A 26,097-nucleotide genomic window follows, 5' to 3' on the forward strand; every position below is an offset into this window, starting at 1 on the left:
TATTTTTAAATTTTGAAGTGAATTGCTATGACAGAGTATGGCTAGGAGACCCCATGACAGACAATGAGGAAGCAAGTAAACTTTGGTTCGTAAGGCTGTGGGCAACCGATTTCCTGTGGCTGTGGCATTTGGTATAGAATGATGCGTATGGGACACTGTCAGAGAAAGGTTCATTATTGTCTACAGGCAAAAGTTTTGCTCTATCAGGGTTTCTTTTCAGAAGCTGTAAATTAGCTCCTAGCTGCCCTGTTCAATATACCTCACTGTGTTTTAAAAAACTATTGAGATCACCCTACTGAAATATATCCACAGACATTTTTCGTTAAGAACAGCAATCTGCATACCTGACACCTGATTTTTAGCTCTTGCAACGTAGTTTTTGCACAGTCACTATTGTATAAAAATAATCTTGTGTTCTACTATGTTCATGTAATGATTTTCTTTCATGCAGGCTAGATTGACAGGTACATTGAAATATCAGTGCTATGCCTGTTGGAAACTAACCTATGTATTCTCTAAAAGTGATAATCTGACTTGAATGTTTTGGGGAAGGGGGATAGCACAGTATTCTGAGGGTCATGATTAATTCTCTTTAATTATGGCTATGAGAATACATCAATTGTCAGGGAATAACTGTACCAAAAAAAAAAAAACCAAATATTTTTAAAGGGTAACTTTCGAAGTTAAATCATATGTGAAAGTTTCTGTAACTTTATCCCTTTTTCTTCCTGCAGCTCAAACCACGGTATAATATTTTACTACCAGTGGTTTTTGTTTTTATTTTTTGATAAACTGGTGCCAGTAGTCCCTTACCTGTTTTTTTTCTGACTGTATTTTGCAAATTATCCAGTTCAAAAAGATACGCCTGACAATAATGATTTCCATATATGTGTTGAGGGCGTCCTACAGTGCTATGTGCTTGACTCATAACCCCACTAGGTGGCAGTATTATTATTCTTGTTTGTATGTTTTCAGTGGGTGGCTAGGTTCAGAGAGGCTTGCGGCAGATCAAATTGTCAATAAGTATGTGTTGAAATCAAGATTGGAATCCAGCTGTGCCTAATTTATATATTTGTGCTGTCCCTCTCTCTCTGCTGTAGGAGCATGTCTTGGGGGGGTAGGGGAGGAAAGTGGAAAAGCCTTGCTTCCTGCATGATCTATTCAGTAAATTTCTACTGAACACCAACAGAATTAACATTTTTCTTCTCAAGGAGTTGCCCATCACTGGTGGACAGGAGAAGGGGTAGTATGGGTGGTTAGACATCAGTTACCTCTGGCAAACTAAGGAATCCCATATGCCCAACTTCGTGGTGCCTTGCAAGTTCTTGGGGCGAGGGTGTGCATAAATAAACAGCCACTTCGGAGGGTCAGAAATAATGCAACCAAGGAAGGGGTACTGAGATGAATCTAGAAGGGGGCGGGTTGGCCTCTGCTGCCGGGGCCTAAATCAAAGACCGAGAAGCCTGGGTTAGATTAGTAGCGGCGGCTCCTGAGCAGCATTTGACAAGATCAGGGCTGCGGTTCAAGGCTGACGTGGCAGAACGTGGAGGCCCAGATGGATCAAACTAAGCTGGAAGCTGCGGGGATTTCCCTTAGGGCAGACGGGAGAATGGTAGAGGGACGTCTCGACTGTCGCTTTATTTAAAGGGAGGTTATCTTTGAGTCTGGGTATGAAGGTGGGAGTGAGGCTGAAAGGAAAACCTAATGGTTTGGAACAACCTGGGCGACGTGCAAAGGAAGCGTAGAAATACTGTAGGAAGACGAGGGCCCAGTGGAGGTGGGCGATCCAACTTGTGGTCAGGCTGTTTTCCCCATTTACGGGGTGTTAGGGACTCACAGGATGAGAGTGAGCAACAGGTGGGGGGCTGTACTGTCCCCGCTGCAGACGGAACTTGTGTTGAGGAGGCCGCAGCTGCAGGGAGGCGTTTTGTTGTTTGCAGTGGAGGGAATCAGAGGGAGAGGGAGGCAGCCTCTAGAAACAGAGGCTGAAAGTGCCAAGGAGCAAATTCATTCATGCTGTCGATGGTGAGCCGCAGGCAGGAGTGAACCAGGAGAGGGGAGATGGGATAAGTGAGGTTTTGGAGTGAAAAGGAGGGACAGAGAGATGCGGGGTCAGGGGTGGGGAGCCTGGCGGGTCCCCCAGCTGACGGGGAGGCTTGCTGGGCAGCCGGAGGGCCCTACCCCGTGCTGAGCAGTGAGGTTAGTCAGCCTCGCCCAGCCAGTCGATGCCTGCCCTGACCTGTACCTCCCCTCCAGGTAGTTAGTACACAGCCAGAGACCCCTAAACTTGTCTGATCAGCCCCCCAGGTGCTTCCCTGGCCCTTTCCCCAGAGGTTGTGTGTGTCTGGGAGGGGGCCCCAGAGTTTGTGTTTTAATAAGCACCCCCCAGGTCATGCCGATGAGCAGGCAAGTTTAGGAAACACTGACGTGGACGCCCGAATGTCCTAAAGGCTGGACGGCGTCCTCTGTGATATTTCTTCTTTAGCTCCTCAGCCATCTGGCCTGTGTAAGTATGAAAGACACTTCTGAATTTTAACCTGTAGGTTATTGAAGTGCATGGATACCCGACTGTTTCTATTTTATGAGATACCATCAGGTTTTGAGTTTTACGTAGGATTCTTTGCTGGGTCCTAACCCGGGCTTGGCCAGTGTTTGAATACTACAAATACTCTCCCCGGATTTACCCAAGCCTCTACTGCTTGGGGCTTTCCAGAAGACGGATTGTTCTGTTCTGCCACCTGCTGGTCAACCACAGGCAAACCATGTCAGGTTTTGAGCATGATTTTCAATGGATCCTAGATGAGGCAAAAAGTCTTATCTCTAATAAGGCCATCTGCTCTTAATTAAACCTTGTATACTTAATGTTGCAAATCTGACAAAGTTAATTTTCTCTTCTCTCTGGAGCCTTTTTTCCAGCCCAGGTGTTAAAATACTAATAACAACGACACATTCTGAGAGATCAGTTACCTGTGTTAATGTCAGAAAGAATGGTTTTTTTATGCCTCATGTCTGTTCTATGGACAAATGATTCTGGCAATTCAAAACCACGGTGAAGACAGATGGGATTCAGGCTCCGGAGTATTGGAGGAGTGTAATCTTGGAAAATTGCTTTACCTCTCTTAAGATCAGTTTATTTTCAGTGTAGTTGCATCATCTTCATCACCACCATCATCATCATCATTATTTTAAACTGTGCCTGACTCTGGGTCCCAACTTTGCTGATGACCTGACAATTAATTTCTAAAACTGTTCTGGGGTATCTGTTAAAGGCTGGGCCACACAGTGGTAAACTACTTAGATGGAATTCCTGCAGCCATGGAGCTAGTGTCACAGTGTCACACAAAACCCCTCAGATTCTTTGTTTCCTCATCTGTAAGATGAAAGTGTATGACAGAATAAGATCTCCTTTGGTCCCAAGCTCCTGTAATTCAAACAGTCAGCGTGAGTGTAAGACTTAGTTTTCCTAGTGACTGTGGAAGGCAGTGTCTGTTCTCGGCCCTTCAGATAGGTACCCCTCTTCCCCCCCACCCCCAGCCCCCAGTGACACCGATGCTGTCTAGGAAGCTTCTGAGGAGATTAATTTATGCTTGGCATCTGATGCTCTTTTAAACATTTTAAAAAGTTAGAATTGGAAAAATGGCAGGCTTCTTCATTTTATTGTTCCTTTAAATATTGTTAGTTGAAACACAGAACCAGCATTAACTTAGCTTTATCTGTAAACAAAGTGTAAACTTTCTCAAAGATTGGTGTTTCTTAATTGGGGGTAGGGGCATACTTTACACAAAGTGTTTGATGGCCAGAGAGACACAGGATGGGTCAGGCCCAGCTGGAATTGTATTAGTGCCTTGATTCTCAACCGTGGGTGAATATTAGAATCACCTTTTGTAAAAGATTCTTGTTCAGTAGGTTATGCATAGATTGGGTTTGGGGTGTTTTGTTTGGCCACTTACGTTTTTAAAAAACTAATGCAGTTTCACTTTGGGGCTGACCCATCCCGTGTTTCTTTGAGCAGTGCTAGGCCATCAGACATTGGGAACTTACAGGGTTCCAGACACTGTGCTCAGCTCTGGACACTGGACACCCACAAATGCTTACTGGTCATCACCTCTGTCCTCATCTTTCTCTCCTACCTTTACTAAGCTGGTGACAAAACATTTTATTAGGCTGTTGATTCCTTAATTATTCTTTAGTATGAGGCTGTCCCTTAGATAGGTAAGTTCGATTTTGAACTTTCCTCAGGCTTCATTGTAATCTCATTTTGTAAAGGTGTCTCTTCTGGAAGTGGCTGAGCATATGCTTACATATTAATTCTTGCTTGGCTTAGGTAATTCTTAAATGACGTCACTTCCTTAAGTGACACCCTTGGACCTAATCTCAGATACAGGCTACAACCTACTATAATTCCCTATGGCCTGAACAAGCAATATTGCACTATGTAATAAATTAAAGGTTATGTGACACCATTCACTTTTTTCTTATTTTGAATAGTAATTTACCTTTAGCCAAGCATTTTCTTATCAACTATAACCAATAATGTGTATTTTATGGAACTGTACAGTAACTGGTACTTTTCTTCTGTATCCATTCCTCCTCTACCAAATATTGTCAGCAAACTAAACTTTAGAAGATGCTGGAGCACATCTTGAGTATGCGTGTGCATGCATGCGTGTATTTGGTGATGAAATTTGGAAGTTTCTTTACTTTTTAGCTATTTTACACAACTGTCATTACTTATGAGGTAAGCTACACCTGTGCTATTTTTGTAGTAATTCCTTTTAACCTGTCAGGATTTCACACTTTTCTTCAAACCCTTCATGGCCTCACCTCATTTGGGAAGAGAAATGGGCCTAGCAGTTCCTTGAGAAAATGACACAGGTGCAGTTCCTTGAGAATTTTGTCTGTGTAGGTGAGGCCTGCATGCTTGGTTCTTTTCCTCACAATGCTGGCATTGAGTGAACTGTTTTCCTGCTGGGAGTCTGACCCTCCTTTGCAGCTCACCATCCCCTTCCTATATATGCGGCCACAATTTTAATCTCCTGCTTCTGGCCTTACCAGACGTCTCCACTTGTGTACTAGCCACCTCTACTTCAAGTCCTGTAAGATCAATGGTTACCTCTTTACTGCTGCTGCAGATTAAAATAACCTATCAATTATCAAGTGCTAGTGATGTCCGCATCTCCCCAGTTAGTTTTCAGGGTCCCTGGTGTCTTTGTCTTGCAGCGGGTTGAGCCCAGGAATGAGAACAGAGGGTGCCGCTCACTTGGGGCCTTTTGAGGGAACACTGTCGTAATTGTCCCTGCATTTCAGGGAGACAGCAGAGTGGCTGGGCTGAGAGAAGGGAGATTAGAAGGGGGAGTCTCTATAACTAATGCCTTCGTCTGTGCTAGCCAGTCTCTATCCACCCACTCCAGCCTGCCATCAGTGGCAAGGGTCTAGTGTTTATTTTGTAGAAATACTTCACCCTTCTTTGAAGTTCTTTTCGACGGCGTTATCTTAAAGAAGCATATTATAGAAACAAAAATTCCCTTGATTTAACACATTCATTTTGACCCTGGAGAGCAAGTGTTTCAACCAAAAATCTCTGAACGTCTTAAGTGTCTTTTAGGCCATTTGTTTTCTGAATTTCTCCTTATCAAAGTGAGTTTATTATTTAAGACTGTGACAAATGTGATTGTACAGGGACAGCCAAAGTCGTCATCATCAGATTGAATTGCTCTTCTCTAAGCAGCCTTTTTACTTGGAGATTTTGATGACTGTAAAAATTGTTGAGCTGAATGAAGAGAAAAACATATAAAGCCATCATTATATGCTTTGTTATATTTTCATGTGTTCTAGAAAGCTTAAATTTGTTAAGCTTTTAAAGAAAACACTCTTATGCAACGAGTGAAATTTTAATAGACACAGTATGTGGGAGAAACACAAAAGTCCATTCCCTTAAGCAGATTTGCACATCGAGTGTAGAAGCTTAGGTATCGATTTTTCTCAGACATACCCTGCTGTGAAGTGTTCCTTTAATTCCCAAACAAGGTTGTAGGAAAAGGATCAGGTGAATTGATTCATGAGAGGTACCAGGTCCTTGGCACCTTTACCCATCATGCCGCTGGTTGTAGAGTGAGTGGAAATTTTTTAATATTAACTATTTTATAAAAATAAGTTTAAGAATGATTTGCAGGGCTTCCCGGGTGGCGCAGTGGTTAAGAATCCGCCTGCCAATGCAGGGGACACGGGTTCAAGCCCTGGTCCAGGAATTTCCCACGTGCCACAGAGCAACGAAGACCATGTGCCACAACTACTGAGCCTGTGCTCTAGAGCCCGTGAGCCACAACTACTGAGCCTGCGTGCCACAACTACTGAGCCTGTGTGCCACAACTACTGAAGCCTGCTCTCTAGAGCACGCGAGCCACAACTACTGAAGCCCGCCCGCCTAGAGCCCGTGCTCTGCAAAAAGAAAAGCCACCACAATTAGAAGCCTGCGCACCGCAACGAAGAGTAGTCCCCGCTTGCCGCAACTAGAGAAAGCCCGCACACAGCAACGAAGACCCAACGCAGCCAAAAATAAATAAATAAAATAATAAATAAATTTAAAAAAAGAATGATTTGCAGTATAATATAATTTATAAAACTTTGACACCCAAAACAGTACTATGTCTTGATGACCTCACTGGTATGTAGAAAAAGTGTGGAAAATATGTTTGGGAATGATACACACTAAATTTAGAATGATGTTACCACTGTGAGACTGGGGACAAGAGGGAAATTTATCTGTACTACTTTTAAAAAATAAAACTGAAACAAATATAGCCATACGTTAACTATTAAATCTGTGATGATCTCTCTCCTTTTCTCTATGTCTAAAATAATTCTGCATGAAAATTAAACATTACTTGACTAAAACATTTATAGCCTGTGTTTAGCATACAAATTATGGAAACACAAATGCCAAAGTAAAAAATTTAAAAATTTGTTATACTATATCTTGCTTGTAATATCCTACGATATATCATCCTAGTCTATTTTGTATTCATTTGGTATTATATCTATACTTTGATATAACGTTTGTGCTTTTTTTTTTTTTTTTTGCGGTACGCGGGCCTCTCACTGTTGTGGCCTCTCCCGTTGCGGAGCACAGGCTCCGGACGCGCAGGCTCAGCGGCCATGGCTCACAGGCCCAGCCGCTCCGCGGCATGTGGGATCTTCCCAGACCGGGCACGAACCCGTGTCCCCTGCATCGGCAGGCGGACTCTCAATCACCGCGCCACCAGGGAAGCCCGTTTGTGCATTTTTAGTGAAATTATGAGTAAAGATTTGAATCCTGCATATCTGTTTGAATCGTAGTGTAATGATGAAACTAGTGATTTTCAAATTGTAACATGCATGAGACTCATTTAAATGTGGACTCCCAGGTTCCTCTCCAGAGGTGTGAACTAAACAGGATCCAGGAATGTGCATTTTTAACAAGCCCTCCTGGCCTCCTAACTCCCCTACCCCAATCCAAGTTGATTCTGATACCGGTATCCTAAGGAACACATTTTGGGAAACACTGGTTTGAACTATCTGTGCTTGTGCAGTCTGCACAACTCCGAGTGCCATTCCTACTTCTTCTAACCCAGGGTCAATAGGCTATGGTCTAGGGACCAAATACAGCCCACCACCTGTTTTAGTAAGTAAAGTTTCATTGAAACCCAGCCACCCTGATTGGTTTACATATGGTCTGGTGCTTTTTTTGCCACAATGGCAGATAGAGTCGTTGGAACAGAGACCGTAGAGCTGACGAAGCCTAAAATACTTTCTCTCTGGCTCTTTACAAAAAACTTTGCTGACCCCTGCAGGTAATCCATCATTTTGTGTGGGAGCATGTCAAAGGTAGTCCAGTAAAGAAACTGGAGTATATATAATAAGTTGACTATGATGATGAAGGGCATATAATTGACCCGTTTAGTTTAACAGGCATTGATTCAGTCCTTACTGTATGCTAGGTACTGTACATGCCTCGGTTTTCCCACTTGGGCAGCTTAGAGTCTTCCGTGGCAAATGCATGATTTCAGATGTGTTAGGGGAAGGGCAGCATTTCTTTTCATGGTGTGCCATGGGAGCGTGGCATCTAACGCAGTCTAATCCCTGAGGTCGGGAATGATGTCCTAGGAGTCTCTCACCCTCAGTAACTTGCCCAGCAGCTGCCTGTGGTAGATGAGATTCAGAAATAGGCACTCCCTTCCCCTTGCTTGCTCAGGTGAGTGGAGTGTGTTGCTCCGCCCCAGTCAAGTTGGCTTGGCCACGTGACTTGCTTTGGCCAATGAATGTTAGCAGCCCTGATGCAGAAGAAGCTGGTGCAGTTGAGCTTTGCTCTTTGGTGCCATTTCCATGAAAAAGGTAAGCCTGGACTGGCCTTCTGGTTCTAGGAGGGAGGAGAAGCACTACAGGTTATCCCTAGGGTGACCAACCATCCCAGTGTGCCTGGGACTGCCCCCATTTTAAAATAATTTCCATGTCCTAGGAAATTTCTCAGCCTCGGGCATACGGGAGCAGAGCCACCCCAAGCCGAGTCTAGCCTAGATTAGCTGGCCTCCAGATGACCCACAGAATCGTGAGAAATCCTAAATGACTGTTGCTTTAGGCCACTGAGTTTTGGGGTGCCTTGTTATGCAGCAGTAGTTAAGCAGTATAGCGCCTAATAAACATTTGCTTATTTCAGCTGAGATAGCTCCTGGCAGAAATTTTGAAGGTTGAGTAAAGGTCAAGCAGGTGAAAAAGATGAGAGGTGTTTTGGCAGATGGAGGCACAAAAGGGTCAAGGGCCCAGGGGCCTAGAATATAGTGTGAGCTGGCCCGTGGAGGACAGCTCTGAGGGGAGCGCAGCTGGAAGCAGGGGTCCCCTTTCCCAGGGTATCGTCATAGCCCAGGGGAGAGGCCCGAGGCTGAGGCTGTCTGCATGGTCGAAGGAAGGGCAGCGTATGGGAGGAAAGACCTTGGCTCACATCTCAACTCTGTTACCTAATAACTTGGTGGGGGGTTGTTAGGTAAGTTACTTTATCACCTTTATCCTTGGTATCTGCATCTGCAAAATATGTATGATGATACATATTTCACTGGGTTTATGTTAGAGGGAAGAAACCAACAGGAACGTTTGTGATTTCTTCATTCTGACTCTCCACTTACCTATCAAGCTGGCAGCAAATGATCCAGTTAGAACAGTGTGGCCGAAAGCAGGATGGGCATTGCCACTGTTCTCACTGGTTTCAGAACTTTTCAAGTTTTCTTTCTCCCACCTTTTTTTTTTTAATGTTTGAATTTCTCATTTATTTCTCACACATTTGTCTGGTTCAATGGAATCATTCCTGGTATCAGCAATATTTAACCACATGTTTAGCAGGGAATGGTAGTATAATAAAGGGAATAGCTGAAATGATAAAATGTCTGTTAAAAAAAACCAGATATATTCAATGTGCTCTGTAGAGCCATAGTGAATATAGTTTTAAAGATAGAGCCAAATAGAATAAACATTTTGAAAGGTCACTTAAAGTTGACTGAAAAAATTCTTTGTCTTAATCATGTACCAGGAAAAACTTAACAAAAAAATTTTTTCCACTGCCACAGAGCAACTAAGTTTACATGGTGGAACCCAGGAGGTCCCAGCCTGTCTGCATGGATTACCAGGTAGGATGTGGGCTGCTTTTCTGATTTTGGCTCTTTGTTGATTGTCCCAGGTTCTGAGTGGGATCATTGAATTCCAGAGTTTTGGTGGATGGAAGCAATGTAGATGTCTTTACAAATTAAGAAAAGCATGCCGCCTAGCAGTTAATGACCGTCTTTCTTCTCAAAGTGATGCAGTATAACTCTATGGATAATGGAAATTTATTATTAACCCTTTAATTCAGATTATATATTTTTAACAGTTTACAAATTTTACTTCTGCTTTTTGTAACTTAGTGATAAAGGAATGGAATTTAGTTATAAAGGTCAAATTATCTCTTTGACCTGGAACATGCTAAGATCAAAAGAAAGAGGGAACATGGGAATGAGTAGACGATTCTGTTGTTCACTCTTGTGACCAGCATTGGTTAGTGCTGGCTGTGTGTTAGGTACCGTAGGGAACATGGAGAGAAAAGGATGAGATCCCTGCTTTTGGGGACCGTTATTGGCTAGTACTGTGCTAAGTCGAAGATGGTCCAGGGCCCTACCTGGGTGCTTTGGGAATTGGGAATTTCAGACCCTATTCCAGACTTGAATCCGACTCTGTGTTTTAATAAGATTTCCTGTGATTTATGTGCAAGACAAGTTTGTGAAGAACTGGTTGAGTAAGTAGAAAAAATAATAATTACAAGGATCTGGAGAGGGATGAAGTACAAAGGAGATTATGATTAAATTTTTTTTTTTTTGGAGTTTTATTTCAGTTTCAGAGTAGGTTCATCCTTGAACTTCAAAGTGAATGCTCAGTTTTAGGGGAGCTTCTCGTATGAACTTCTCGGATGGGGACATTTTCTTGGTCAAGGTTGGGGCAAAGTTTGCATTCTTGGCAAGCCCCTAGCAGTGCACAGTACACATCAGTGACAGTATCCATCAGTGACAGCTTCTGACCAGGCACAGGCCTTACCCCCTTGCAGCACACCACATCCCAGGGGGTTGAGAGCAGTAATGTGCTGCCATATTGCTCCTGTATCAGTGATCCTGGGGGAACAGTGTCACTAAGGCTTCATGTCAGAACTGTTCAGGAGTCCTTTTCAGACATGAAGACACTGAAACATGGGATTTAGGCTTGTGGTGATACATAAATACAAGTGTTTGCATGTAATCTTTCCAGTTGAGGGAAACATTATTAATTCCATTGAAAGGGAACTATTCTGACTTTCAAAGCTAGAGCTCAACGTAAAGGCAGTGCTTTTTTTTCTTTTACGTATTGAAGCAGTGGTAGGTGAGGAGAACCCTAAAAACAGACCTCTCTCTGAACAGTGAATTGGCAATGTTTCATCTTCTCTGACTTCCTTCTTGAGTAAATCAGGTGCTTAATTCGGTAGGGGGTGGGAGGTGGGTGAGGAAGGAGGATTTCGTGTACTGTAGGAGTTGGCTTGCTGTGGCCCTGGGGGCAATATGGGTTTTCTGTTGTTAGTTATAAATGTCTGGCTCGAACTGTTTACTTCTAGATGTTGAGATAAGCTTTCATTATTCGTGTGTACAAATTACCTCATAGAAAGTTTGCATTTGAATCTACTCTTCAATTATTTACAAGAGATGACAGTTGGAAAAACGACTGCACCCTGTCCTAGAAGCTGACGGCCTCTGTGACTCATGGGGTAATCTGATAGGGTACACACTTCACTGCTTCTACCCAGTCAGGGCTGCTTTAGAACAAGACACAGTTCAGAGTGACTCTCCTTGCTGCGGTATATGTTTTTTTTCACCCTGTCTCTGTTCATTAAGCCTTCTGTTTGTGCGCCCCATTCCAGCCAAGCCAGCAACCAACTCTGACCATACAGCACTGTCCTCCATTGGTTTGTGGCATCAGGGTCCTGCCTCTCCTATTCTTCCTTTCCAGGTTTGAGGGAGAGGTGTAATAAGGAAGAAGAACCTTTTGTATTCTATTACAAGTTAATCACTAAAGGGATGTTACCTATAAGCTTAAATTACACATAATGGCCAATCTCTGGGACCGCTGCTTCCCAGGTAATGAGCATTAAGCTAAAATACCTTTGTTTAGCTCACAGGAAATATCCTGACCAGGCTCACCTGTGAATGACTGCAGGGAGGATGAAATTAACACAGCCCCTCTGGAGGCTGATGGGAGTCAGGAAATGTTTGACTTTACTCCCTCCCCTTTTAGTATAAAAGTATAAAAGGAGCCTGAATTCTCACTCAGGCAAGATGATTCTTGGGGGCCCAAGTCCACCATCTTTTCTGTTTGGTTGCCGGCTTCCCAAAGAAAGTCGCTATCCTTTGCCCCAGCGATTTATCTCTCGATTATTGGCCTGTTGTGTGGCTAGCAGTACGAGCTTAGGCTCTGTAACAGAGGGTCAGGGCAGAAAAGGTACACATGGAAATTAAGAGTTATAATGCTCTTTTGTGGCCTTTGAGGCCAAAAAACTGATGGTACTTGAAATTAGTTCCTACTCTTGGCTGGCATTTTACACAGATGGCAAGGGCGACAATTACATGCCCGATTGAGTTGAGAGATTTGTCTAATCCTATATCCTGTCATGTTTAACAATTCTTATTAAATCAAAAACTTCCCTTTGAGCTTAACTCATCTTTAAGGATGTCGGTATATATCGAAACATGAAATATTGTGTCTTTTGGCAAGGACTTTCCAAATATATTCAATCTATCCCTTTGACTCTTGGTGGAAATATAAATAAATCTTTTCAGATTAATGGGTATTTGACTCAGGAATTCTCAAAGAAGATGATTCTAGAACTTCCCTTAGTAATATATTCCGGTGCATCCCAGTTTTTTTACTTAACTTTTCTTTAATGTATTACTTAAATCATTCCTGAAATAATACAGAGTAATTTCTTGACTTTTGGTCAGTAATGTTGGGTAAATTCCTCACCACCCTCAAGTGCTAAGAACTTAATATAAAAGAGGCAGTAAATCATAAACCTGGTTTCAGTCCACCTGGGGGTCGTTATCTAGAGGCTGCTCCTCCAGCCATTTCAACCCTTGGGCTTCCATCTCGCAAGTGAAAGGACAAGGGTGCTGGCCAGGAGGCAACTGTAACAAAGCCCTTCCTTCCACTAAAGCTATGTATTTCACTCCGTAAGTGCTCATGACTCCCGTGAAGCATATAATTTAAGCAAGATTATTTATCTGATTTCCTGTTGCCTGAAGCTCAGCAGGGGCAAAATGGTAGGAAGGGAGCAGTTATTGGCACGTATGATGACAACAGAAGTTTCACTTTGACAGCCTGACAGTGAGGGGGGAGATGGGAAAGCACTGCACAGTAAGGAGTGTGGACAAAAAAATCTGTTCAGCATGTCTGTTTAAAAGGTCTGGGAAGAGTGTATTCTATTGTAGATTTTCTTGGGAAAAAATGGTTAAGTTATGATGTTTTATTACATTGAAGATTATAGTGGAATCTAATATTTGAAGAAACAGGTTATATTCTGAAAGTAGGGATTTTCCACGGTGGGGTTATTATGAAGATTAGCAGTAGTATATGTGATGTGCGTGGCACAAAGTAGCCATGACCCCGATGCTGCTGGCAGGGGTAGATTTGTATGACCCTAGGGTTGATAGTCCAGATGCTTAAAGTGTGTGGTTCATCATAGTTGTTGCATAAATATAGGCTGAATGAATGTAATAGCTTTTTAAGCAGTTCGCTTATGTTTTTCTAAGCTAATTGGAGTACATATCTAACACAGATAGTTAAAATACAAATATTTCCTACAAAGCGATTTAAGTCATTGTATTTTATCTTGGTCATAGGGGAACTCTGGTCCAGTTGTAAAAGTAGTTAAGTTATTTGACCTTCTTTTACATAAGTGACGATATTAATAATCAAGGCTCAATCTAACAGAAAGAGAATAGCTCATAGATGGAGAATTGGTTATATGCAAACATAGCCATCTGTCTTGTGAATGATGGGAAATCCATTAAGTTTCTTTGAAGTCCAGCATTAAGTGTGTATTCACTTTGAGGAAGAGTCATGAGTCCAGTCCTTGAATGGACCCGTTTTGCTTCTTGATTACTTGGCAGTGAATATTCCTCTAGCCCCTGCCATCAGCTCTGTTTCAGATGTGTGTAGGAGGTACCGGAGGAAAACACACCAGTTACTAAGAACATCAATTCCTCTATGCTGTTGTATGTGTGTGTGTGCACACTCCAAGGAAGCTGGTCTGGGGACACTGTTCAAAAGCACTTGCTGAATGTAAAGAACAGCATGAGGTTTATTTCAGGGCTTAGATATTCCTAACTTAAAACTGTAACTGCAGGATGTAGACGTCAGCGGGGATACCACTGTGTTCCTTGTTTGGGGTCCATGGGTCCTTAAAGAACGCATACTTGGGTGTCAGGGGGTCCCATGAGCATCTGGAACGGTAAAAGCAGCATTTGGGATGTTTTCTATTTTCTGGCACGAGGGTCTTTTTTTTTTTCCTAAGTTTAATTTTATATTTTGAGTTTCTCAAAGTCTTTGACTCAGAAAGAATATTGGATATTTGAACTTTGATGTTAGCCATTGATGCTATATGTAATTATATCACTTTTGCCCTTATAATAGTGATCAAATCACGTACGTTCTCTGGACCTGAATTTCTCCATCAGTAAATTGAGGGGCTTAAACTACATGATTTCTTGAGGACGCTTTGAGCTTTTATACCGAGTCCCTGTTTTTGCCACCTGGACTGTTCTGCACCTTTGCCCTTTAGTCCTACGACCTGTTCTCTGTCAAGGTTTCCATGGTGATATGAGCTGTCCATCCGAAGAACACTCGGCAGCAGCTCTGTGTTTTTCTTCTATAAACGTCCCAGTCCTGGTAAGCGCGTAGAGCCTTTTCCTTACAATCTCAGTGAATTGCAGTAGATGTATGATGCAAAATCCTGCTTTTATTGTTTTTAATCAAAGTTTATTTTCTGTTGTAATTTGTTAGCTTTAATATATTTGCTATTACAGGAGAGTGAGTACAGGAGAGGGAGATGGACCCAGTTCTGTACTTGCCCTTACTCTGAATGACACTTTGGGGAGAGGACACTGACCCAAGTCTCTATGATGAAAAGTTGCAGAAGTTCTTTATACTCCTAGGACCATGGAATTATGTTGGCCTTGGGTGAAACGATGCCCCCAAATGCATTCCAACACGTGGCTCTAGATGTTTTGCATGCCCTGATTAAGGGTTTCCAAAGGGCTGCAGCCTACAGCTAAAAGCTACTAGCATAGCTCTCAGATTATGGTTCTCTGTGATAGGATGATCATTCAAAGCCAGAGAGGAATGACCCCCAGGGGCTGCCGGTGGGGAGGCAGAAGTGGCTCATCAGCCCCCGACTCCTGCTGCTGGTGGAAGACAGGAGAGGCAATGACAGGTGCAAGAACGGCTGCGTTTCACCTTGGCTGAAAGCTGGGAGTGACCTAATAGCTGGGTCAGTTTTATTCCCTTTGGAAGTACATTTCCTTAGATGATGACATTCCTAAATCCACTTAGGAATGCTGGATGTGTATATAACTACATAATCTCTGAAAGCTCCTTCTCAAAATCCCACTTCCAGAAATGTGGTCTGACAATAATTAATTAAGTTTTGGCTTTAAAAAAAAAAAAGTGTCCAGAAGTGTGTACGCGTTTCTGTAGCTTTGCCGGAGTTCAGAAGTTTGAGCTGCCTCTGAAGTATTGACTGCAGCAGGGAGGCGGGGTTTTTTGTCTCCAATGAGGTGGCTCCAGTGTTGGGAAAGCCTATCGCCTTTCATAGGAGCGCTTACTCTGTAATCCAAGCAGTAGCCACACAGCCCGTTTTATTGTTTGTGGAGTCCTGTGGCTCCTGAGTGCTTCACAGACAGGAAAGAGGGCAAATGAGCTGAACTCTTTGATTTCTCCCAAGTCACCTGTGTGGCTGAACTTTAAACTAGGCGCCTGGGTTGGCGCTGAATCTTTCTCTCCAGCCTGAGGAGTTTCTTCTGTCTGCAGCAGACGGCTGGCTTTCTGCCCTTGTGGGGAAAGATGCCTGGGAGAGGAGTAGGATTACAGTATGGGATGCTAGGTACACACCAGAGAGTCGGAGTGCCTTGGTCTTGTTCTTTACCAAGTCCTGACAAGCGTCCCTGAAATGAACACCCTGCTTCATTTTTTAAATTATACTTTTAGTTATTTTTATTTTCATATTTTCTGGGGGTGAGGTAGGGACTGTGAATAGTCCTGATCTAGAGACCAGGTACCACAATGTGGCTAGGGTAAAAAAAAAAAAAATTTTTTTTTTTCCTAATCTCTCATTTTTCTTTTCTTTATAATTGGGTGACATAGAAGCAATCTTTCTGCAGAATGCCCTGCCTGACTCTTAGGATTGTCTGAACAAGTAGGAAGGAGCAGTTTCATTGAAAGGACCTGGAACGATTTTTAAAAACAAGCTTTTTGTTGGCTGGACTGTCCTTTGTCTATAGTTGATTTTGATGTGAAAGAAGATGAAAAAGGAAGGCTCTTCAGGTCCCTTCAGACTCAAGTCAAACCCAGGTTCCCTCTCACGTGCTGTGAGTTGGATAAATTTCTCCTCCTTGCCCAGGCAGACAAAGAGGCTGTTTCGCAGTGATGGAGAGCTCTCAGTTTGTGGGCAGCAGGTGGAAGCGGATGATGAAAACTGGACCTACAGAATCCAGCCCAGAAAAGGTGACTTGACTTTTTTCTATTTAAACATTTTTAGGAGTTTGCTATCTAGAATTCTTGGTTTCTATCACTGATTTCTGTTCACGATTCTTGGCCCCGTTAGGAGTTTTTGTGTGTTTTTGTATTGGAATTCAGTGTCAGTCATTTGTTTGCATGTCTAAAATAAAAATGCTCCTTCAATTAGATTCAACCTGAGATTGTGTCCTTCTAAGAAGGATAAAATAGCTGTTATGTGTCCTCAGCACTGCCCCCCACCCCCAAATCATATCCGCACGCTCATGTGACTTGTGCAAAGTTCAGTGGTAAACTACATCCTGGGAGGAATCTTCTGCTCTTTACAACAATTGAAAGTTAGGACATGGAGCTCTTTTCTGAAACAGTGCACTGAGAAAACTTTGGGAATCGTGGATAAACTTTTTGCATATTTCTTTAAGAAGACTGATGAATTACACAAACGCTTGAATTAAACAGGTGTTGGGGTGACATCGAGGAAATGAACACAAGAAGTGTGATATCCTGGCCAGAAGGAGTTTTTGGATTTCTTTCAAGTTCCTTTTCAGACCATTGCTGGTCTCTGTTCTCAGGTTTAGCATGTTTTGTCTTCTTCAAGGTGAAGAAATATAGCAGTCCTGGCGGAAAAGAGGGAAATATTTCTTAAACACACCCCTGTTTTATATTTAGAATTTCTGAGGTCTTCCTTTTAGAATGTTTACTGGAGAGACTGAATTGTTAGGCTCTAAAATGGTTTCTCCATTCAGAGCCGTGTCACAGCCCAGTGGGGGAGCACTATTTAAGGTTTACAAAGGAACCTCGTCCAGACATTCTGCATGCTTGTATTTTCCCTATTTATCACATTCTTCCCGTGCCAAGAGAAGCCTCACTAAAACCTTTCAGGGACCTGTCCTCCCCCTTCTTTGGGGAAATAAAACTGCTGAAATGTGAGAGAGCTAAGTTAAATCTGTGCTTATGGGGACAGTAATTATATTCCATGGACTGAGAATTAAACGCACCCTTCTTCATGGATAATGTGGGTTAAGCCATTTGCTCTTGTCTGTTAAACTGTGGCACAAGAGGGACTAGTTAATGCTCTTTGAAGATGTCAGTTGTTTATTATGTCAAGAAGGGGGTCCACAGTGGTCTGCTGATACTGAGCCGAAATACACAGGTTTTTAGTTCAGATGCTGTATAATTGCCAGGCGTAGAAAAGCCATTTGTGCTTTCTGGCTGGAGTTGTGTAGTTTAGTAAGTCCACGAACTTTACTTTTCTAAATCAGGAATAAGCTGTGGTTTTGGTAAATGGGTGGGTTGTAATGTTCAAAGGGTGGATACAGTAGTACTGTGGTCGCGAGAGGGTGTAGTTTTAATTCCTTTGGCCTTTGCCAGGGGTTGCTTTTTTATGGCTTGTTTTGTTTTAAATCAACTGCTGTCAAGTTTCTGTTAAAGATTGTGTACATGTGAGCACGCGGCTTTAGGATTTCCATCATAGATGCGCCATCTAAATTAACGCTAAAGGGAAAGAGACTGTGAATTTGCATGGATTAGTTTTAGTTGGGAAATGAAGCAAATACTGTACACTTGACTTGTGAAAAATAAAGAAGTCATTGTAAAGACCAGGGGCGATTTGTAGAGGGAGGACTTGTTTATGTAACAATACAAAAGATTGTGCCCTTTATCCCTTACAGTAATAGGGGATACAGTAGCCTCATGAAGATAAATGGTGGCATAATACAGTGTGTAAATTTGTATGGTTCTTAGAAATAGTTGGACGTGTATGATATTATCACTTTTGACATGCGCGGTTAGGGGAAAGTCCTTAAAAAGCTGCCTATAGATCAGAATTCGTGGTCTTAGATTCTTTTTTCATATTTGACTTGCAAAAGAAAATTGGCTCCCAACTTTGACACGTTGCCTCAGGGGCATTGTAACAGTTGATCTTTATTCCACATAATTCTTTCCTTTGGAGAAATACAGAGTGACATTTGTTTACGCTTACAGATCAAAAGAGGGAAAATCTTTCAGAAAAGTTATACAGGATTGGAGTTTTGTTTCATTTTTTTTTTTTTTTGAGCATCAAATAAATTTGCTAAAAGTCTAACAAGGATTATCAGTCAGTGCTAAGAATGCCCAATGGCCATATTAGGATTTGTTTGCAAATAAATACGCATCGAAGACGTATTGGTCTATGGGGATTGTGTAGCATCTTTCTCAGGCATCCAAATCCACTTTCCTTTCAGCCTGCTCCCTAAACCCCTGTCTTTATATTCACATTTTTTGATATACACAGGTTTCTAAAAGCCTGCTCGCCCTTCTTCTCCCATGCATACATATACTGCCATCAAGCAGTGACAGCCAGGAGTAGGGCAGTGTAGCTTAACAAGTCAGCCTTGTGTCAGTGGTCCTGTCTGTGTTCTTCCCTCTACCCGCCGCACCCCACCCCACCCCACCCCCAAGGGATCTTTGTCTGATGAGGTGTCCGGTTCTACAGGCTTTCTCCCTCCCATCCAGCAGCTGCTGCAAGGCCGGAGTGCTTGCCCTGCTCCCTGCCTACATCTCCAGGTCGCATTGCTTTGCACAGTTAGCCCCCTGAATCCCTACTATCAGTGTAGGTAGTATGTTGAATAAGATGCATGTTCATTCTATAAACCAGTTCTTTCAAGTTTTGTTTTAGAAGTTCTTTTTATAGTGAATCTCCATGCTAGGTTGCTTATCAGTAACATCAGATTAAAGTGTTTGAGTGGTTACCTTTATGGATATCTATCATTACATAGACCCATAGCTTTACAATCCAGTGTTACCGCTTATACTTGAGAAGCTAAGGATAAAATTCCTGAGCCTAAAAAGTAACTAGAAGATACGTATTTATGTGTCCAAAGCAATCACAAGTAAGGACCTGTGTGCTCTCTCTTGTTCTAGCACATGGCAAGTTTCAAAACTCTCTTGCGTTGACATTTGTACTCTGGAAGGTAAAAATGAATTGAGTAACAGCAGTGACCCGTCCTTATATTCTTCGTGTGATGTGACCCACTCTCACAGCAGATGATGTTTCGACTTAATTAGCCATAAAAATCAAGGGTGTGAATCACTGTCCTTTTGAATGTTACCTTTAGTGAATCATGAGCTGTTTTGCTAGATGCCTGTGTCGTCAAAAAGTAGAAGTCAGTTGTAGATGAGACCGTATGTTGCTTTTCACGTGGAGTTGTGAGAGCATTTAGAAGGAATTCTCATTGAGTACCACGTGTGGGATACAGAGAAATGTAGCACACAGGCCCTGAAGTCATGGAGTTCATACTTCAGTGGAGAAGCAGATAAGGCATTTAAGGGAGAATTAAAGAGAAAATGCAGGATAATTGTGAAAAAGTGTAAAGTGAGTGGCTTAGATGAGAAGGTACTTTATATGGAGCATTTCCATGTTTTGCATGGTCTTCTGGCTGTGCATTGATTTCAACAATATTTAATGAGCTCCTGCTTTGTTTCCAGCACTGTGGAAGGTTCTCAAGGGAAACTAATGACCAGTAGTAGTTATTCTGTGCTTCCCCTGTCTTGCTTACTTACTCTTCTCTTGTCAATTAAAACCAAAAGAGGAGGAATAATAATGGCGTATCCTCTCATTGAGCAGAGCGTGTTTTGTTGGAGCCCCAGTTCCGTGTTCAGCTGGGCAGAGGCATGATTGATGATCCTGGTATTGACAGGTCAAGAGACTGGGTAATTGACATGCCAGGCTGCAATTTAAAAAATGCTTTCATTCTGTTCTTCTGGACATTGCCGTATGTATTAACAACATTACAAAATTTGAATCATTTGGATTTCTGTTCCCTCCCTTTCCAGGAACGACAAAAATGACCAGAGAATGACCTTACTAGATATCAAGGGTAATGAATAATCCATACACTAGATAATCAGTTGTGTGGAGTTGGCTGTATTTAAAATAATTTCATCCCAGTGTCCTCCCTAATAAAATAGTTGCAGAAATCAGAATCCTTGTGCATAATTAGATTAGCAGTGACTTCAGATACTACAGTGGAGGAAAATGGCGTGGCAGACCAAAAGCAAGGTCAAGATCCTGTTTCTATGTAAATACCTGTAATTTATTTTTGATCATAAAATCCTTAACAGTATAAGATCTAAGAACATTTCCTTCGTGGCATTAAAAGAACCTGAAAAATATTAGCAGATATTGTCAAAGCAGAACCCCAAATTTGATAGTAAAATTAAACAAGTAATATTTATCCTGAGGGTCACTATGTATGTTGGAAAAATAGCTCAATGGAGTTTATCTTGGTGTCTTAATAAAAAGAGATAAGAATAATATTCTCAGTGCAGTGAATGTAATGTTTTCTTTCTTTCTACTGAAGTTGAGATTCTGTGAGAGAGACAGTGAGTGCCACTTAATATTTTAATCTGGTTCATCGAGACTGCCCTTTATTAACCTTTGATTGTTTTTTCTTTTGAAGTTGGAAATCTGTTGTCTCGCTGCCTTGCTTTATGGCAAAAATGATCCTGTTTGTTATTAAGTTGATGAAGTTCTGCTGAAATGATATTTTAACTAATACCCTTCTTTTATTTACTTGTTTCTAAAAGTTTGTGGGTTTGTTTTGAGACTTAGATACTTATTTAGATTACTGGAAGTATCGTAGAGTAATGAAGGAAGTTACTTATTGTCAGAGCTTGGGTTTGGAAGTGAGTAACCTGTGTTCTTTTTCTTTCTTTTTAAAAATTCAATTAATTAATTTACAAATTAGCGTATAGTTAATATAACCTGTGTTCTTTTCCATGGAAATGTCTTTACTGGGTTTTGAAAACTTTTTTGAAATTGTTCTTTTCAAACAGTTATTTTAAAAATAATTTTAAAAGACACTGCACATTAATTAGGGTTAATTTTTATGTCTCTTAACAATTCATATTATATTTATATAATTATGTATCAATATTATAGTCATAGAAAGTGTTATATTTTCATGTAATTTGAGGGGTTTGGGGTTTATCTATCATTTTCTATCAAATTGAATGATGTGTGTGTGTGTGTGTGTGTGTTTTGTTTTTACCACAGTATTTCCTATCAAATACTTCAGGTAGCTCCAATCTTATGAGTTTTACCTCAAGACCTATTGTGTCTGCAGCCATCTGTCCATCCTTACTGTGGTCCAGGCCCTCATCAGCCCTTACCTGGCCTTCTGAATGGTCTTCTACTCTTGTTATCTTCACTCTTGCCACCTTTGAGCTATTCCTGAGTCTACACTGTAAACAGAGTGATCTTCCTAAAATAAAATACCATAGTCCCCCCTTATCCACGGTTCCACTTTCTACGGTTTCAGTTACCCGTGGTCAACTGTAATCCAAAAATATTAAAGGAAAATTCCAGTTTTAAAAATTCATAAATTTTAAATTGCATGTCATTCTGAATAGCATGATGAAGTCTACCAACATCCTACCCTGTCCTGCCAGAGACGCGAATCATCCTTTCGCTCAGGGAGTCCCGCCTGTTAGTCACTTAATAGCTGTCTCATCTCGGTTATCAGATCGACTGGTGTGGTATCGTGGTATCGCAGTGCTTGTGTTCTAGTCACCCTCATTATACTTAATAACAGCCCCAAAGTGCAAGAATGATGTTGATAATTCAGATAAGCCAAAGAGAAGCCATAAAGTGCTTCCTTTAAGTGAAAAGGTGAACTTCTCAACGTAAGGATAGGGAAAAAAAATCATATGCTGAGGTTGCTAAGATCTGCGGTAGGAAGGAATCTTCTGTCTGTGAAATTATGAGGAAGGAAAAAGAAATTCGTGCGAGTTTTGCTGTTGCACCTCAAACTGCAAAAGTTACAGCCAGTGTGTGATAAGTGCTTACTTAAGATGGAAAAGACATTAAATTTGTACAATAAGATATTCTGAAGGTAAGACAGAGACCATATCCACATAACTTTTATTACAGTATATTGTCATAACTGTTCTATTTTATTATTGGTTATTGCTGCTAATCTCTTATTGTGCCTAATTTATAAATTAAACTTTATCATAGGTGTGTATAGGAAAAAACAGCGTACGTAGGATTCGGTACTATCCTCGGTTTCAGACACGCACTGTGGGTCTTGGAACGTATCCCCCGTGGATAAAGGGGGACTACTGTCTAATGGGGTCATTCTTCTGTGGCTCCCAGTGTGCATGGAATGAAGTCCTTATCATTTAGCATAGCAGGAGATCCTCCTCCATCTGACGCCTCCCTGTCCCCTCTCCCTTTTAACTCCAGAAATAGCAAACAGACCCACGGCTCTTTCACAGCTCCAGAACGTTCATCTCCCATTCCATGAGTCAGGATGCTCCAGTCTCCTCCTCTGCCTGTTACTTCCTGCTTTAAAACTGTGAAGTCCTCCCTGATTCCCAGAGGGTAGAGCTGATTTCTCCCTTCTCTGTGTTACTCCTGACCCCCTGCATACCTTTGTAATGGCGTCTGTCACACACCGGGTTGTACTTATTTGTTTACTCGTCTGTGACCTGAGCTAGACTGTGAGTTCTTTTAGGACAGAGACCAAGTCTTCCTTACCTTTTTTATCCCCAAGGCTAAGTACCCAATAAAGGGTTGCTGACTGGGTGAACGTAACCCACCTGGGACACTGTTAATAGTGCTGTTTGCCCAGGCCCACGTGCCAAACAGTACTCTCTGAATTTGCTTACAGCATGGTGGGTTATAGGTAGCACTGCATGCTTACTTTGTCGATTATACTGATGAATATAATCTTACAAGTGCTCCTGACTCTGGACTCTTCTGAGTGTAACAAAAGAGAGGGTGCAGTTTGTGGGAACATAAGTTTGGTGGCAGTCTGCTGTTTCCTGTTGCTCCACGCAAACTGTGTACGTATGAGACACTTTGTACAAGCGTTTGATCCCGGCTGTTTTGACCATGAGTAAAGTTGACTTAGTGAAGAGGGATGAGGTGTGGGTTGGACGATGCCATGCCTGATAAGGAGAGGCAGTTCGGCGCTATCGCAATCTTTTCTTAACCGGTTTTCCTGCTTTCACTCTTGTTCTCCCTCACCCCAAGCCAGGCAGTCTTAACACAGCAGCCTCAGCAACCCTGTAAGACATCAAACATAGGTCGAGCCGTGTAACTTCACTGCTTAAAACCCTCCTCAGACAGTTTAATAACGTCTTTACAATGTTCTATGAGGCCCTATGTGATCGGCCTCCCTCACCCCATTGCTTCCCCAACCTCATCACCTCATCAGTGAAGGGAAGTGCTTTCCCTTCACTCTCCACTAAGTCAGACCAGGCTCCTTGCTGCTGTGAGAACACGAGGTGCAGCTTGACCTTGCCCTCCGCTTAGAATCCCAGCTGTGCACACAATTCTCTCTCTCCCTCTCTCACTTTTGCCAGGTTTTCGCTCAAAAATCATCAGGGACCTTATTTAAAATTGCCACATCTTCAGAGAGTTGGCACATGTATGGTCTCCTCATTTCCCGTGCCATCCTGTGGAACAGTGATTGGCTCAGTAGCACTGGTCCCACCATGAGACTAGACTCCAAGGGAAGCATCTTGCCCTCTGCAGCCATATTCCTTTCCTTTGGTGCTCTGCCTTGTGGATGATGGGGATATAGGCTAAGCGGGGACACCAGAGTCTGAACTTGGATGCCCCTGCTCTGGGATTGCTTAATGCCAGCAGCCCTGCCCCGAGCTGCCTGTAGGAAGTTGATCTTTTCATGAAGCCAAGCTTTAAGTATTTACCGATGTGAATAATTTTCCTATTCCGAGGTAATGTTTGTCACTACTTATCAGCAAATAGAAAGGCATGCGTGATCTAAGCAGTCTTCGCTGCCGTCACTTGATAGACTTAGCACTTATGTTTTCAAATAAACATATATGTTCTCCCAGACCTACAGGACTGTAAGCCATGACTCCATCTGGCACAACTTCTGCTGACATCTCTTATCACATGGGCATATCAATGTTAGTGTCCCCCATTGAACTCTGAAACCCTAAGGGAAGATAACTTGCCTTTTTTGCCTTTGTGCTACCTGGACATTTTACAGTGCTTAGAACAGAATATATTAGATGGTCAATAAATATTTATCAGACTAAGAAAACACAAAATGTTTCCTTATAAAACAGATATCTAAGAGAAAGAAATGAAGGGAAGCAAAGATTTAAAAAGCATATACACAAGTAGCTTGAGACCTTAATAAACTTCCAAGTGGATTTCCACCTGCAAAAAACCCAAAAATAATAGTAATAAAATTGCCACATCTTCATCCTGACCCTTCTATCCATATCTCTGTTTTACTCTGAAATGCTCTCCACCATCTAATATACTATATACTTTTCGTACTTATTTTCAGTACTGCCTGTCTCCTCAAACTAGAATTTAACCTCTAAGACAGGAGTGATTTTTTGGGTTTGTTTTGACAACCAGTGTTTCCCCAGGCCTGGCCCATAGTAAGTGTTGAGTAAATTTTCATTGGAAGGGAATGAAGGATGCAAAGACCGCTAGGTCAGGAAATCTGGATGTTTTGCTTCTGTCACTCGCTAATTGTGTGACCTGAAACAAATCACATGATCTGTTTAAGCTCTAGTTTTCCTTTCTGTAAAATAGGACAATACCTATTCATCATACATATGGGTAGCGGGTACAGCTTGTTTACTGAATAATAAACATGAGTGTGTGTTTTATAGATACTGTACCAGCCTACAGGTTGAATCTGGTTGTATTTAATGGTACTGCCCCTGGGTTGGCAATCCCTTCACTATCAATAGTTGAGTCAAAAGATGTCTTTATCCTGGTATAGAATATATATATACTAATCTCAGAATTTTCAGTATAGAAGTAATTGCTTTTAAACTACTTGTGTAACCTAGGCAACCCAAATGGAAGCTATCACTTCCTTTACATAATTTTCAAGTAATTTATACCTCAGTTTTTATGTCAAATCCTGAAATGATTAAAATACTAAATTGAAAGTTGTGTCTAAATCAGTCAAGCCCCCGCCCCCCTTAAGTATTAACAATAGCTAACATTTAATGAGTGCTTGCCATGGCTTGACACTCCTAATGACACAGTACATGAATGAACTCATTTAATAAGTACTGTCTGGATACCATAAGTAGTCAATAAAAATAATAGTTGGTTTGATAAGGAAGGATTAGATCATTAGGGAGAACTGAAAACTGGGCAGAGAAACATATGTGGTGAGACAGGGAACCAAGCATAATTCTTCAGAAAGAGAAATGGCATTGAAAGCGCTTAGGGCATTTTGGGGTCTTTGACTCGTTGGCTTCTGTTTTCAGGGCAAATCCTCTGCTTTGAGACTATTTGGGTATGTGCTTATTTGAAGCCCTTTTAAGTCTAGCCTGTGTCTTATCCAGTGTCTTGTACTTTACAGATAGTGAGTAAATACTAGTTGTGTGAACACATGATAAGCAGTGCTGGAGGAAATTGCTCTGATTTGGGCGTGCAGAATGGATCGGAGCGTTTGGAACTAGAATCCTGCCATATAGGGGCTGTAGAGGTTGAAAAGAGGCAAAAGTGCTGGTTGGGGCTTCCCTGGTGGCGCAGTGGTTGAGAATCTGCCTGCTAATGCAGGGGACACGGGTTCGAGCCCTGGTCTGGGAAGATCCCATATGCCACGGAGCAACTAGGCCCGTGAGCCACAACTACTGAGCCTGCGCGTCTGGAGCCTGTGCTCCGCCAACAAGAGAGGCCGCGATAGTGAGAGGCCCGCGCGCCGCGATGAAGAGTGGCCCTCGCTTGCCGCAACTAGAGAAAGCCCTCGCACAGAAACGAAGACCCAACACAGGCATAAATAAATAAATAAATAATAATAA

General features: G+C 42.0%; 1 protein-coding gene across 5 annotated transcripts in view; it reads left to right on the forward strand.

Annotated features, from left to right (window-relative positions):
• NHSL1 (NHS like 1) overlaps positions 1-26,097 on the forward strand; it is a 238,170-nt gene that overhangs the window by 92,835 nt on the left and 119,238 nt on the right. Inside the window, exon 1 of one of the 5 annotated variants that reach the window (XM_033406314.2) lies at positions 15,895-16,296. The exons of the other annotated variants lie outside the window; for them this stretch is intronic. Within the exon in view, the coding sequence (XP_033262205.1) occupies positions 16,095-16,296 (202 nt within the window). The 5' untranslated portion in view covers positions 15,895-16,094. Of the gene's footprint in view, positions 1-15,894; positions 16,297-26,097 lie in introns of those variants that run through there. 5 annotated transcript variants of the gene reach the window in all.

This window comes from Orcinus orca, chromosome 12 (genome assembly GCF_937001465.1).
Source record: "Orcinus orca chromosome 12, mOrcOrc1.1, whole genome shotgun sequence".
Taxonomy (NCBI): Eukaryota; Metazoa; Chordata; class Mammalia; order Artiodactyla; family Delphinidae; genus Orcinus; species Orcinus orca.